The sequence below is a fragment of the Gadus macrocephalus genome, chromosome 14 (genome assembly GCF_031168955.1).
Source record: "Gadus macrocephalus chromosome 14, ASM3116895v1".
NCBI classification, from domain to species: Eukaryota; Metazoa; Chordata; class Actinopteri; order Gadiformes; family Gadidae; genus Gadus; species Gadus macrocephalus.
The window spans coordinates 21,407,808-21,422,976 of record NC_082395.1 but is presented as its reverse complement, the minus strand read 5'-3'; the positions used below and the strand labels follow the sequence as shown (position 1 = coordinate 21,422,976).

At 48.7% G+C, this 15,169-nt stretch overlaps 1 protein-coding gene across 3 annotated transcripts in view; it reads right to left on the bottom strand.

Moving 5' to 3' along the window:
* Window positions 1-15,169, bottom strand: part of adcy7 (adenylate cyclase 7) — a 61,647-nt gene that overhangs the window by 9,724 nt on the left and 36,754 nt on the right. For 2 of the 3 annotated variants that reach the window (XM_060071675.1, XM_060071676.1), the window contains exons 6-20: window positions 13,850-14,010; window positions 10,896-11,007; window positions 10,241-10,368; window positions 9,630-9,788; window positions 9,101-9,233; window positions 8,415-8,603; window positions 7,837-7,880; window positions 6,487-6,546; window positions 5,570-5,647; window positions 4,584-4,653; window positions 3,772-3,869; window positions 3,158-3,242; window positions 1,532-1,669; window positions 1,296-1,391; window positions 6-208 (exon numbers count right to left, since the gene is read on the bottom strand). In XM_060071675.1, coding sequence (XP_059927658.1) covers window positions 6-208; window positions 1,296-1,391; window positions 1,532-1,669; window positions 3,158-3,242; window positions 3,772-3,869; window positions 4,584-4,653; window positions 5,570-5,647; window positions 6,487-6,546; window positions 7,837-7,880; window positions 8,415-8,603; window positions 9,101-9,233; window positions 9,630-9,788; window positions 10,241-10,368; window positions 10,896-11,007; window positions 13,850-14,010 — 1,754 coding nt within the window. The remainder of the gene's footprint in view (window positions 1-5; window positions 209-1,295; window positions 1,392-1,531; window positions 1,670-3,157; window positions 3,243-3,771; window positions 3,870-4,583; window positions 4,654-5,569; window positions 5,648-6,486; window positions 6,547-7,836; window positions 7,881-8,414; window positions 8,604-9,100; window positions 9,234-9,629; window positions 9,789-10,240; window positions 10,369-10,895; window positions 11,008-13,849; window positions 14,011-15,169) is intronic. The other variant, XM_060071677.1, reaches the window with a different exon arrangement.

Sequence of the window (15,169 nt, the reverse complement as noted above, 5' to 3'; positions counted from 1 at the left end):
CTCACCTGCTGCAGTTCAGCGAGTTGCCACTGGTGGCATTGAGGTAGAGGACGTTCCCGTAGGCCGTAAAGAGGCTCTGCTGGAAGCTGAGGATGATGATGTAGTACGCGGTGGAGGTCAGCGTGAGGAAGAGCACCTTGAGCTCGAAGCTCACCCTCAGGAAGACGCCGCACGCGATCAGGGACAGGATGCAGCAGAACACAGAGTACTAAGCGTGCGGGGGTGGGGAGCAGACAAACAGGCGCTGTTAAAGTGCGTTCACACTAAAAAATTAAGGAGAGGCGCCAATCCATACAAACTCAATACAAAGACACCAATAGAGAGGACTTTATTCGCCGGAAAAACCTGCGGCGCGAATTGATGAATGAAAACCTGGTCTGCGCCGATTACGCGTGATTCTACTTGCGCAAACAACTCGCTCAAGATTAAATATTTGAACTTTTTTGCGAAATTTACTTGTTTCTTTTTTGTGACGGCCTATCAGTGTTCAAATCCTGAACTCCAGATTGAACGGCAACATGCAGGAGAATTGGTTGTTGCCGTTTGCGGACTCCTGGAGTTCATATGCATAATATAAATAGAAAATATAGTATCACGGCCGAAAGCTTTGTCCGCCTCCGGAGGATATTATGAACCAGTAAACGTCATCTCTGGTACTTCAACAACAAGTAAAGAATCGCAATGCTGTTAATCTCGGCCATGGTTGAGAATGAATTGGAGGAAAGCAACTTTGTTGCTCACAAGAGAGGCATTCATGCAAATATTCGCTTCGCTTTTGGTGTTATGACACAGTTACCGTTACGTTTCCAAGGATGGCTAAGGGGACTGCAGCTGCTACTGCTAATCCTACGTTCATCAAACAATGACACCAATTCATAGATTCATTTTAGGCCACATTAATCAGACAGTGTCTTTCTACCTTGGCTAATCACTCAAGTGAGAGCAAGTCTTACTCAACACATTTTACCCGGAAGAGTCAAGGGATTTAACCTTCAACCGTCTGGTTTCCAGCTGACCCGCTCTGCCCTCCAAGCTAATGCCCCAAGTGTGGCAGAGTAATAAGCAGTGTGTCACGGCTCATTAACTTTGGCTAGCTACAGTTCCTGGCTCCCACCAGCATCGTTATAGATATGCGCTGGCGTCCACAGCCCGGCCACCCCGCCACAGGATTTGACATTAACGCAACACACCCTCGACCGCCATCTCGAGTGGTGCACTGCATAACAACAAGCTGATTAATGGAGGGGAACCGCCGCCATCGGGAGCATTGTGTGTGTGATGAAGCCCTCACTCACCGGCAGGTAGAAGAGGCCCTGCTCCTGGCATTCCTGCTGCCTGGACTCGTTCGTACCGGCAGTCTTGCACTCCGCGGGGTTCGTGGAGATTAAGCACTGCGGGACAAACAACGACAACAAACACAGGATGACTGACAGGTGGCCGGCAGGCCTTAAGGCGGACATCTGAGCTCTGGACAGCAACACAGCTCTGATTGGCAGAGACGTCAGCCAGCGGGCGTCGAGCGCTGCGTTACCAGGTTTAACACCGCCAGGAGAACGATGACGGTCGTGGCCAGGGTGGCCAGGGGCAGGCGCACGATTGGCCGCTTCACCACGGCCTGCGACAGGGCTGGCAGCCACTGGCAGCTGGACAGCTTCTCCGGGAGAAGACGCTGGAACACAGGAGCACAGAGGGCGGGGCGGTGAAGAGCAGGGAGACGTTTCAACGCACGTCACGGGACGCCTCGACTAGAGTTGTTCCGTTACCGATACCAGTATCGGAAATTCCTCTGATACTGCCTAAAATGTGTAGGGTATCGGCGAGTAGTCTTTGCGCTGATCCGCTACCAATGCCTGACTAGCCTAGCTACTGCACAGGCAAAGAAAATCTCCGACCGACGTGCGTTCGAGCCAGGTCGGAAAGACATGGATGCTCACGCTGAACTAGAAGAATACAAATGTATAATTATAGATTATAAATTGAATTGGTCATCGTAAGAGAACCCTTCAATAAGAACAAGTGCTTTTAGTAGTTACAAAGCTAGATGCTGTATCGGTATAAACTCGGTATCGGCAGATACTCAAGTTAAGGAATCGGAATCAGTATCTGGAAGGAAAAGATTATATGGGAACATCTCTGGCCTCGTCACATCATCCCGTGGTAGGCCTCATAATGTTCTCTTTTCCCTTTAGACCAAATAATTCACGGAAAGGATCCTGATGATCCGATTGGCTGATCTTATCGAGACTCGAGACTTGGTTTAAATTAAACAAACGAGAAGGGAGAGGGGCGAGGAAGAGAAATCTTGATGAACTACCCTGGTGGGTGGGTGAGTCAGCACAGGCTTTTTCCCCTGAGTGAAGGCCTACATCCATACCGCCTTTTACTATTTAGAGTGGGGGGTAAACGATGACAGACCCTGTGGTCCAATGGGTAGAGGATTAGGCTCAGTGAGTGGAACTCGGCCGCAATGAAAGCCGATGCCATGACTTGGCGGCGTCCATGTTTCCACTTACAGGCCGACCGTACCAAGGCTGGCGCCCTGCCTGGTCGCTGGCACATGTGAGCGTACAGGAAAACACACCAGCGTCAAGGAGAAACTGTGCAGGCTGGCTCTCGCTGCTCGCCTCAGTGACCCTGCTGTGAGTCTGTGCTTTTAAACTAAAAGTTTGAGTTAGGGCTGCTCGATTACGGAAAAAATCCTAATCACGATTATTTTGGTCAATATTGAAATCACGATTATTCAAAGTATTATTTTTCGAGTTTGTAAACATGAGGCATTTACTCAGCATGTCTCTCCAGGAAAAAACGTTTTCATGTCACTTTAAAAAAATACACAAAATTGTCACATTTTTGGGGGGGAAATCTAAAATAATGTACAGATATGTATCAAGCTGTTCTGCACTTTCTATAAAACATGAAATGAAAATATCAAAATTCGATTAATCGCCCAGCCCTAGTTTGAAATACGAGGGAAGACGCAATGTTCAAGTGTAGGCACATGGAAACAGATGGACAAACAGAGACACAGACACACAAACACACCCAACCACCCAGACACACACACTCAGGGTGTGGCTTGACTTGTCTAATGAAGACACATGGAAATTGGAAATTTATCAATAAAAGTAAATAAAGTGTAATTTAACGGAGAACTGACCTGTAGATGACTTGCGAAGCAGATGGCCAGAATCAAGAGTAAGAAACAGGCCAGGATTCCAATAGACATCCCCAGCCACTTGGAGCTGAGATAGAAAATGCCATAAAAACCAGAGAACAGCGTCTCAAGTAAAGAGGAAGAAACCTTCTTAAAGGCTGTGGTAATAAACCCCTGGTACAATGTAAAATACTTTACTGATCCCCGGGGGGGAAAGAGGTAATCATCCTGCCCTTTCCAATAATTATTTTCGGGATAGCAAAAATACAATAAAAGCATTTAAAGAGGAGGAGGCAATCTATATTAGCGCATCCTTTTTCCAGGAAACATGCGCCCGCAGAACACAGAAAATGGGGCGGTGACATCATCACGATGGATTTTCAAATTACTTTATGAATGCTCGCAAATGGTGATGTAACTGCAAGGCTTCTGCACAGAGACGGAGGCCATCAGAGGCACTCTGAGCAAATTTGCTCTGCTTGGAAAGCTGGGTAATGATTTGACAAAGGGGTCGGGGATGGGGGGGGGGGGGGGAGGGGGAATTGCTCCTTACTTTGAAGTAGACTGAGATAGACCGCTGGCTGGGGCTAACGAAATCAAACCCTTGCGATACTCACTTGCTTGGTACGAACATCTGAACGACGAAGATGCAGAAGAAGATGAAGGCGGCACATCCAATGTAGTGCTTGAACATGGGCAGGTCCAAGGCTCGGTACTGCAGCGGGGGAGGGGGACAGATCAGTGGCGATAGACCGGGTTCACAGAGCCGGCGTCATGGGGCTCAGAAGGTACAAAGAACACTTCAGATGGGTCCGCTATCATGCTTTCATGCTATCGTGTACCAGGGCACATTGTCCATGGTCTACATGAGAGACCTTCATAATTAGCGGATCTGATACTTTTACCAGGGCACATGGTCCATGGTCCATGTGAGTGACCTTCATAATAAGTGGGTTTGCTACTTGTATGTACCAGGGCACATGGTCCATGGTGTAGCTGAGTTACCTTCATAATTAGTGGGTCTGCTACTTATCTTCACTGGTTTAGCTTGAGGATTAAAGCAACAGAGCGATAATTAGTATAATGAGCGACACCTGTGTTGGTCTGACGACGTTGCCTCTGGGAAAAGGTTGTGTTTGGATTTCACTGTACACTACTGCATACTACTGCAGCTAGAGCACATAGTATTTACTACTCAATCCAAGAGGAAAGACCAACACATTCACTCTACTATGTCTGGTCAAATATTCAGGAGTACAAAAGGAATGAAGACAAGGCAGACAATCGAAGGTCAAAAAGGGAAACCGCTGGACTTTCTACTCTCCCTCTTCAACACACACCCATGTTACCACAGGGCACAGGAAATTGGCACACCGACAAAGACAACAACCGACGTCCTTCTCTCTGTGAGGCCTTGTGTTCCACATACCTGCTTCTCCAGCTCTTTCTTGGGAAACCACAGAGCCAGGCTGCTGGTCTCCTCAGAGTTGGACCACTGCCTGCAGGAGAGACGCGGAGGGAGAGACCGTGAGAGGGAGGGGGAGGACCAATGAAACGAGGGCCAAAGGGACGAAGGAAAGCTACTGCTTCTTTCTTTAAAGGCGCGCGCACATGCAAGCACGCACGCACGCACACACGTTATTGAAAGAAAGAAATGTAGAGGCGCATAAACACAGACAAGCAGATAGACAGACAGACAAGAAGACAGACAGGGAGACAAGACAGGAAGATATAAATGAAGCCAGACAGAGGCCACGTTTATACGTAGCAGGGTATTTATAGAAACTAATATTTCCCCCCCTCCGTTTTCAAAAATAACATTGTGCACACAACATCGTTTTCGGAAAAGTTATCGTTTACATCAAAACGCATAAATACGCCGTTATACGCCATTATAACTATGTCAAACCTATGGGCGGCAGTGTAGGGAGAAGGATAAAGCCATGCAAGCCAATCAGAATCCTCAGAATCAACAACAACGAATAACACGAGCGTCTTCCTGTAACAAACAAACTGTAAACATAGGGCGCTCATATGACGTTAGGCATTTCCTGGCGCATAATGTGACGCTTCAGAACCTAAAACCCTGTTTCTACCCGTTGACACGACAATGCATAACCGGCGTTTTCAGAAATCTCCACTTTGGCCGGAGTTTTTAGAAATGATCGTTTTCTGTGATAAAAACTGCGTTTTCGTGTAAATGAGAGGCCAAACCGCGTGGAAATATCAGCGTTTTCCCTTCGTGTAAACGGGGCCAGAGAGACCGACGTGAGACTTGGGAAGACAGAATCGAAGGCACAGGAAGACCAACCAACAGACAGCCAGGAAGTCAGACAGGAGACACAGGAAGATAGACCAGCAGACAGACAGGAGGACAGAGCAGCAGACAGCCAGGAGGACCGACCGAGGACCTACTTGCTGCTGAGCTCGTCGATGGTGGTGATCATCTCGTCGTGCAGAGCCTCGTCAAAATTGCTCTTCTGGGACTTGTTCCTGCTCCGGAAAGCACAGCCACAATCAGGGGCGAGACAGACAGACGGACACACCGACCACCAGCGGGTAGACAGACACCGGCCGGCGGGGAGGCTGCTCCAAACACAATCACGGTCATGCAGGTGACTCCGGCCCTGGTGAGCTCCGCTATCTAGCCGTCCGAGAGACATTCTGTTTGTATTAGTGGGGAAGGCGAGGGACACCGGCGTCCCCCAGGTCTTAGAGAGCGTGCGTGGGACACGGGGAGACGTGCGGTGGAATTCAGCCGGTGGCGTTCCCGGCAATGTCCGTGCGAGTCAACCGAGCCCCTTAAACACTAAGGGTTCCCGCGTGCATGCGAAAACATCCCTGTGCACACGAGGAGAGCAACAAACACACGCATTCAGGTGCGTCAGAGGTCAGTTGTTTTAGAGAAGCGGGGTCAGTCTGCAGACGGGGAAGTTAGAGGGTTTCAGTTTATGATGGCTTTGGAGCAGCCATGTTCCCCTGTTATGAACGAGAGTGGCTCTGGTTAGGAGGGAGGAGGGGGGAGAAACCGGCCCGGTGAGAGGGGGACTGGGATTAGTGTTAGAACAGCAGGGGCCTCCTCCCTAGGGCAGTGGTTCTCAAGCCTTTTTAAAACCTGCAGGCCCCCCGTCTAGAGTCTCGTAAAATAACATTGTAAATTGTAGACTGACGTCAAATCCAACCCTTCTTGACCTTAGGGGGCGCGGTCTGGTTGGGAGGACGTTTCGTGTCGCTTTCGACCCAAGGTTTGCTTAGATTGGTTCGCCCGAAAAAGGTTGAGAACTACTGCGGTGAGTCAGAGGGCTCGCCGAGGGTCCGGGGTCCCGACTCACTTCGAACTGCTGAAGGGGGGGGCTGGCAAGGAGAAGGGCTCCTCTGGAAAGTCGTCCAAGCTGTCAGGGACACAATGACACGTCCATCACGGCACGCTAAAAATAAACCGCCAGAAACGGGAAAGCCAATAACCGTCGGGCCGAGTTTCCAAACCCCATGAATCGCCGAGCGGCGAGGAGGAGCCTAACGAGGGGACAAGGCAGGGTCAGCGGCGGTGTGTGGTGCTGGTTCCTCTCAGACAGGAGTTACTCGCGTCTCTGTTTTCCCTAACCGATCGCCGGTCAGTGTTAAACCAATCAAAGCGGTCGAACTGATTGGATTAGTCTGCCATGGGCCTCATCACCGTAATCCGGACAAACTCGGCACATTGAGAACATAAGTGGGCTCATGTTTCACCTCCCCGGCGGCCCGACAGCGAGACGCAGCCCCTCTGTTTGGGTGGATATGCTGTACATGTTTTTCTGATTACACACGTCTGAGTACAGACGATTTGTTAAGGGAAAAGATACAAAGACAATCAGGAGGGATCTAACGAGACGGTTTTGGACGAAGACCCGGTTCCCTCAGTCCCCCTCGGTTCCTGAACCAGACCGAGGGCACAGGGATCCATACTGCTGAACACGCATACGTCGTTAAACCTAGTTCACAGCATGTGCGGCGCCAATTTGAAACAATCTGTGTCAACCAACCACGGGTCAGACAAAACATCTTGAAAGGGGTAATTTTCTTATTTCCCAACTATGTCGGTCGGCGTTCTCCCCAGAAGGAGGAAGCTCAGCTCTGGATGAACACGAGAGCAGAGGCATTTTTTCTGCTCAGACGGCCCGAGTCCAGCTCTATTCTAAAATCGTATTTTAAAAGGCTTTCAACTTTTACTCGGGCACAGATACGTCTTTGAGTAGGTCAGCATGTCCCTCAGCATTTGATTGAACCGAAAGATGACCTCTCATTTTACCAGCAGGCGTATTCGACGAGCAGGCGTTTAACAAGGGAGCATAAAAAAAGTAAAACACCGAAGCATAACGCCTTTTACAACACGTCCATTCGTTTCCAACGCAGCCTTGTTCCAACGCGGGCACTAAAACGCCTCTGAAACGCCTCTGAAACGCATGCAGTAAACCTGAACTCGGCAGAACACTCGTCCTCTACAAACCAGTACCGGTCACATCAACACCATCAGTACGTACTGAGGGGTCAGTCATGGAGCTCTGTGTACGACCCTGTCACACCTGAACCTGCCCCCTGTCCCAGTCTGTGGACAGACCTCTGGAAGTCCTGAAACCTTTTGTGTGGGAAGCGGCATGCACACCCTCTCCCCCACCCTGCAGAGATGAGCACCCAGGTCTTACCTCTCCGTGTTCTTGGAGGAGGGAGCCGGGTGCAAAGGAATGTCCTAGAAAAGGAGAAATTCACAAATAAGCCCGTCACTTTTGTTCCAAGTCTCAACACTCAACACCCTTTTCCCAGAGTCTTTCAAGTGGTTTCTATCGGTCGCCCCAGTGGCAATGAATGTCTTTCAGTCTATTGTACTGGAGTGAAAGTAGCTCTCTGTCCATGTTTTACAGCTAGAGAGCCTCTGTATTTACTCTTTTATTCAATGAAATCCCGTATTTTTACAGGATTTCATTATCGTTGAGGTACAAAACGGAGTGATGCTTTTCTGTCTGAAACGGTCTGTAGTCGACTGCTGCTGCTGCTGCTGCCTGTCGTGGCCAGGGCACTCTTCAAAAATAGTTTTATCCTCAATGATTCAATTTCCAATTCAAATTAAAATACATTATTAAAAACATGCGTGCTTCTGCTACAGATCAGTAAAAATACATTGCATCTGAATCTGTATGTGGTCCCCATTTTCACTCAATGAATTAACCGCATCCCCTGCCCTGAACTGTCAGGGGATGAGGGCGCCGAATCCGACCCTGCTCACCTTGCAGCGGGGCTTGCCGTTGCCGATGGGGTCGGCGGTGAAGCCGTCGCGGTTCTGGAGGTGGGCGAAGGGCTTGACGGCGCCCCAGGACTCCAGGTAGCGCGTCATGCGGACCGACGCCCTCATCTTCAGCCCGTCGTTCACGCGGTGCTTCAGCACGTGGCGGTTGTTCAGAGACTGGTCCTTGGACTGCACGCACACACACACACACACAGATGCACGCACAAACACACACACACACCAAACACACAGGCATGCACACACAGACCCACGCGCACCCACCCCATGCACACACACACACGCACAGACAAACAAACACAAACACACATATAAACACAGACCCACGCACACAAAACACACGCACACAAACACACACCCACACATAGGCACGCCCACACCATCCCACACACACACACAACCACACACACACACACACATATTTCAGTTTCAGAACAAAGGCACTCAAACGTGGGTGTAGTACAAAGTCATATAAGAGAATACTTCAGCTCTCTATGGGGAATCAATAATCGCGTTTGATAGACGTGCAGAAACATTTAGTTATTCAAAAATCAAGGCCATGGAGAAGCCAACATTACTTAGGCAGCTAGCGAGACCATCCGGACAAGCTGCGTGGCGCTACAGAGACTAAATCAGGGACAACTTTATGGACTACATGAGGCTCTGACCCGGGGGTCGATGACCAGGTGGGTGCGGATGTTCATCTCCTTCAGGTAGGCGTCCCTCAGGTGGCCGTTGCCCTCCTCCACCTCGTAGGCCCGGTTCAGGTGCTTCAGGGTGGCCTCTGTGATGTGGACCCGGCTGGACCCGGCACAGGATCACAGGGGGGTAAAGACTCAATCCACAGGGGGGTAAAGACTCATTCCACAGGTGGGCAAACACTCATTCCACAGGGGGGCAAACACTCAGTCCACAGGGGGGTAAAGACTCAGTCCAGAACGGGCAGGAAGTGAAACCACATGCATCAGCTGTTTGGTGCAGGTCCATTAACGCAGGACAGAAACCTCAAACGTCTCCGATAAAAATGTATCAATTAATCATTAGACATTTCATATCTGTCAAATTAAATGTTTATAATTTGTGTTTAAGTCACATGGATTGCGCTCAATTGCAGTGTAATTCCAGAGCCTCAAAAGTGCAATACTTTACGTGATGAACATGTAAAAAAACGAATATGCAAATAATCCTTTCTCTTACCCAGGCAGTCCGCCAGACTCCATGTGATTGGCCAGGGTGACGTCATGTGACCACACGTCAAACTGCCACTTGCGCAAGCCAATGACTCCGCAGAGCACGTTCCCCGAGTGCACGCCCACCCTCATGTTGATGTCCGCGCCGGTGACCTCTCGCACGAGCCTGGAGGCACAAGGGGGCATGACATCAGCCCTGAGGCAATCTGTTGTTCCTGCCTTCAGCTGACGTCTCCCTTCCAAAATACACCAGCCCGCCACCTCACAGCCTACCTCCATCACCAGCAGCTAGTGCTCTTTGTGTCCCGGTGATTTTACTTGATTCCCCAAACCCACAAAGGGCTGGGATTTATCAGGCTATGAACATAATCCATTACGTTGACATAATCTAACGGATGGAGAAAAGCAAGGACAAACGTGTAATTCTCTTTTAGATTTACATTTACATTTAGGGCATGTCGGTACGGTGTTGGTGGTTCGAGAAGTGGATCTCAGGCGAGTTCAAGAGTTTCGCTTTAATATATTTGTGATAGTATTAGTCTTCCTCGTCCAGTTTGTAAGACGAACGACACCGTTACGATGACAGTGCAGCGCGGTCAGTGAGGCTGCCAGACTCACTTGATAGCTTCACACATGTCCAGGCCCATCTTCACACAGTTCTTGGCGTGCTTGGGCAGAGAGACGGGCAGCCCGGACACACAGTAGTAGCAGTCTCCCAGGATCTTGATCCTCATGCACTCGTTCTCCTTTGAGCGGCGAGAAGAGAGGAAGACAGGGTGAACACACTTAAAGCTGCAGGCACAGGAGTTAGCATTATTTCCATCAACAAATGTGACAAAAAATGCTTTTTTGATAAACATTCTACCCTAGTTTAATGCTCAACAAGCTCACTGTCAAAACTTAATGTGTTCAACGTATCCAACTAAAGTACGTTACCAAGATGCTGATGTGGCTGGAAACGCCATGATTCATACATTTTGAGTGTCTCTAACTGGACAAAATGACCCTGGAATAATAACAGTGTCTGTGTGGGCTTGTGGGCCAAATATAGATAATACTCCACGATACATCCTCTAAACATTTCACACCATCCGTTTTTATCAATATGGTTTTGGAATGAAAAATACCCCATTACATTATTAGATGCAAATAAGAGCTTTTTTTCTTTGTTGCAGGATAATGAGATCATGACGCAATGCAAATGTAGAGCTTATTATTTCCCCACGTTAACGATTATAACCGAGTCCCAGAGCAGTTCCAATCATTAACTCACCTTGGCGATTTGGTCGAACTTTCCGAAGAGCTCGTTAAGCATGATGACCAGCTCCTTGGGGGAGCAGTCACTGGCCAGACGGGTGAAGCCGACGATGTCAGCGTAGAGGATACTGCGGAACGAGCCGTGGACACAGACGTTACCACGACGGAGGAGGACCGGCTCAGGAAGACACAGTAAAACGTCAGAAACCCGGTGGTTTGGTTAAGTGCATTGCTCTCCTGCCCGCGCTCTATGAAACATCTACTATTGGTCTTTGATTAATGCATTGATGAAAAACAACAGAAAGGGAAGCATCCTCATATACTTCATCAACCTTTTCTTCTTAACAGCTAATGCTCTGGAACAAACACCGCAGCGCACTAAATGGTTTGTTCTATTTGGTTCATACCAGTGACCTAAAGTCAAACACATGGCTAAGCCAACATCATTGTTGAAGCAAGTCAAACCATGGCTTAGCCAACATCACTGTTGAAGAAACAAATACCAAACAAAGACAACACGCTGCCCAGTTCATATTTTTCAGCAGTGTTCTATTGCCTCATGTGTGCCAAAAGGAGCAACCCATCTCCTAGGAACAAACATTTCCTTGAAAGGGTTTCCCAAGACAGAGTTCCTCGGAGTGGCCATTGAGTCACCACTCAGAGCCTTCACAAAAGGTTAGTTTACCTTTTCGGTTTAGACAAAACACGCTTCGATAAGATCCCCTGCAGTGGTGGACAAGTTTCTAGAGAGATGGCGCCTCAGGCAAGGGGACAAGGAGACAAGGGGACAAGGGGACAACGAGGCTGAAGGATGTCTGGAAGGGCCAGAAGAGTGTAAAAGGGGAACACTTCAACCCTCCTTTTGACACAACTGCCAGCCGTCTCTGCAGCAAGCCACCCTTACTCAATGGGTCCATCAAAGTCAGGAACTGAAACAATGCAGGCCCCCACTGGCTTTTGACTGCATCACTCCAAAACCCATGCAGTACCTTAAGTAACAATAGAGGTAACAACTGATGTGTTAAACCTGCACTCGGTATGGTTTCCCATTAGCAATCTCTTGCGTCTTGAGTTGTAGCTGCTGATGTTAGGGATAATGTGAATGTCAAACATCGGCCAATGAGAAAGACCCTGCAGGGAGTTTCAAGACTCCCCTGCTGCATTTTCAGGGAAAAAGCGGACCAGAATAACACGGAACAACAGTTGTACCAATAAATAGACGACGAAATCCCTGGATGGATTGACTTTTGGAAGGGCCGGTTTTATCCTTGAGAAACCTTTTAGTTCAGGTGACACATTTTTGATGACTAAATAGCTGCATCACAAAAGTAACATAATGCAGGTTTAATGAAGTGCCATTTTAGTTGTACACACGTCATTGATCTCTCTGCAAGAAAGGCATAGGTCATTCATTTTGGACATTAAAGAAGAATAACTGTGCAGGCACTGGCTGCACCTCAAGGGACTCAAACCCGGCCCCTTCATCGGGCGCGGGGTCTCCCTAATCACCAGCTCTTTATTGGTTCCCCGGAGATCGCGCTCTACGGTCAGACCTGTCGTCGGCTAGTAGTCCACAGCTGCATCCCAGCACATCCTAATTAAAGTCGGCACTGATCCCATCACAGACACCGATACCCGACCTTTCGCTCCCCCGACTGGCTGAGAAAGAGCAGCTGGCTGGCTGTCCGCAGACACACCACAGAGCTAATGACGGGCTCGGCCGGTGTAATTATAGGGGGCCGACACGGGCACACAGGGCGTCTCTCAACAGGTATGTGCTGAGGGTTTAAGGGAACACAAAGGCACACACGAGCACGGCCAGCGGCTCCATACAGAGCCAAAGGATCCAGTGGTGTCTGAGTGAACCCAAGCCGGGCTAGATGTTAGCCTCATTAGCCACTGTTTCGCCGGTTAGCCTCGTCTGCTCTGAGGAGGTTCCCTCGGCTTATTCTCACGATTACATTCCCCTGCCCTCTGACTCATGCTGCTGCTGCCCAGCGTTCAGTACGCTCCCATCAGTTAATCCAGTATTTTAGCCAGTTAATCCGGTATCTGTCGGCACATCCTAAATTAATTTAAAAATCATCAACAAAGGGCTTTGTGCTATAGAAATCCTTTTAATCTCGTGCTTCAGGATGAATCCCTGGTCTGTGTTGGACGTGATGGGAGGGAATATCGAGGGAGAAATGCCAGAATCAGGTTGATAACATCAGGGCTTTATGTGTGCCTGTTATACAGAGCCCGCAGAGAGCACATCAGATTAAATGTCTACGGAAAACAGAGTGTTTCAAAATGGAATAAAACAGAACATCAGTCGAGTGAAATGTAACCAGAGACCGAAATAGAGGGTCGAAAAACATATTATAAACAGGAGGATGTTCCAGTGTGATTTAATCATGGATGCGGATAAAGAGATAAGGGCATAAAAGGCAAACATTTGCTTAATATTTATTTTTCTGTCCACGCAGAAGGAAAGACAGCTACATCACCCCTATGTTAACAGTTTGGATCCGCATCAATTTTTGCAAAGTAGTTCCGCCGCCCACACGGCCCACGACTGCTAACACGAGACACATTCATGTGCTTTTTATCAAGGTCTCAACAGGAAATAAGGAAATCTGTGAGGAAGCTGTGGACCAGCACGCCTCGGGAGGCCAAAGTCTGGGTAGAAAGAATGGCCTTTACTAGCAGATAGGTCGATACACGGGAAATCAGTTGACGATCAAGGTCATCAATCCGCAGGGAGAAGGCAAAGCGAACTGGCACAGAGGAAGGGAAACACGCTGACTAAATACACAAGGAGGGGAATGTTAACGAGGGACAGGTGAAAACAATTAAGGTGAGTGACGACAGACATGCGAGAAACATAAGGGCAGGCAGTGAAATAATCAATGAAGGGGGGCGAGATGTGACAAGAGGGGATAGACTTCCCTCTCAAAAGAAGCGTTGTGTCGGCCAAAGAGGTCCTACCTGACGTTCTCGTGCCGCTTGACGTAGAGGCTGTGGAAGTTGTTGTCCTTCACCAGCCGCTGCTGCTCCTCCTTGTCCTTGCACTCCTGCAGCCGCTCCATGATGGCCAGCTTCATCTTCATGGAGATGTAGACGGGCAGCACGGACAGCAGCAGGCTCTCCTAAGGACACACACACACACACACACACACACACACACACATGAACACCTCCAATGTACACACACACACTTACATACATGAACCCCCCCAATGTACTCTCACACACACAATGTACATACACACACACACACACACACACATACATGAACACCTCCAATGTACACACACACACACACACGAACACCTCCAATGTACACACAGACACACACACACACACTTACATACATGAACTCCCCCAATGTACACACACACAAACCCAATGTACATACACACACACACACACACACACACACAAACTCCCCCAATGTACACACACAATGTACATACACACACCCACAAACACCCCAAATGCACACACACATACACACACGCGAACAACCCCAATGTACACACACACACACGCAAACACACAATCACCCCCAATGTACATAAACACACTGATCACAGACGCCACCGGGACAAAAGGTGTTATTATGTGCAATCACTGAGATTTCTGTGGCATTGACCTCTGACCCCTTCCTACAGGTGCATTAGGTCGCTGTGCATCATCACACAACCAATCGCTCTCCCCTCTACTTGTTCTGTTCACGTAACGTACACCAACGGAACATCTCGCGTCATTCATACCTAAATGCTTATGATATATTTAAACAATAAGAGGATTAGACGTTTGGGTTACATTACCGGCTGGCCCATTGTACAGCACAACAACTCTCTGGTGAGTTACAACAGAGACACTGGCTGCAACCAGTCCGTATACCCCATATGGACCGTCTCTGATATTACATGGGTTTGACCGTCTTGTTTGGTTAGCTGTGTTTTTATCAGTGCTCCTACGCTCCCTCCAAAGAGTCGACCCCGCGTCATGGCTGCAGTCCTGCAGTCACTGAACCAGTCCTATCTTGGATGTTTTAGTTAACCAGATTCAGATAAAAACAGAGAGACAGAGAATGCTCCCCGACGTGGCCGTTTAAATCCCTTGTAGTGCGGTAATAACAGTACTATGAAAAGCCGAAAGCACAGTCATTGGTGAACATTCACCTTAATTCCACAAGGCTGGGATACCTACGCCTAGCTATTTTCATTGTGAGGCAGGTTCACTCTAAAACGGTACACTTCATGCATGCAATTCTCCATTAAAATAGTAAATTAGACAGCG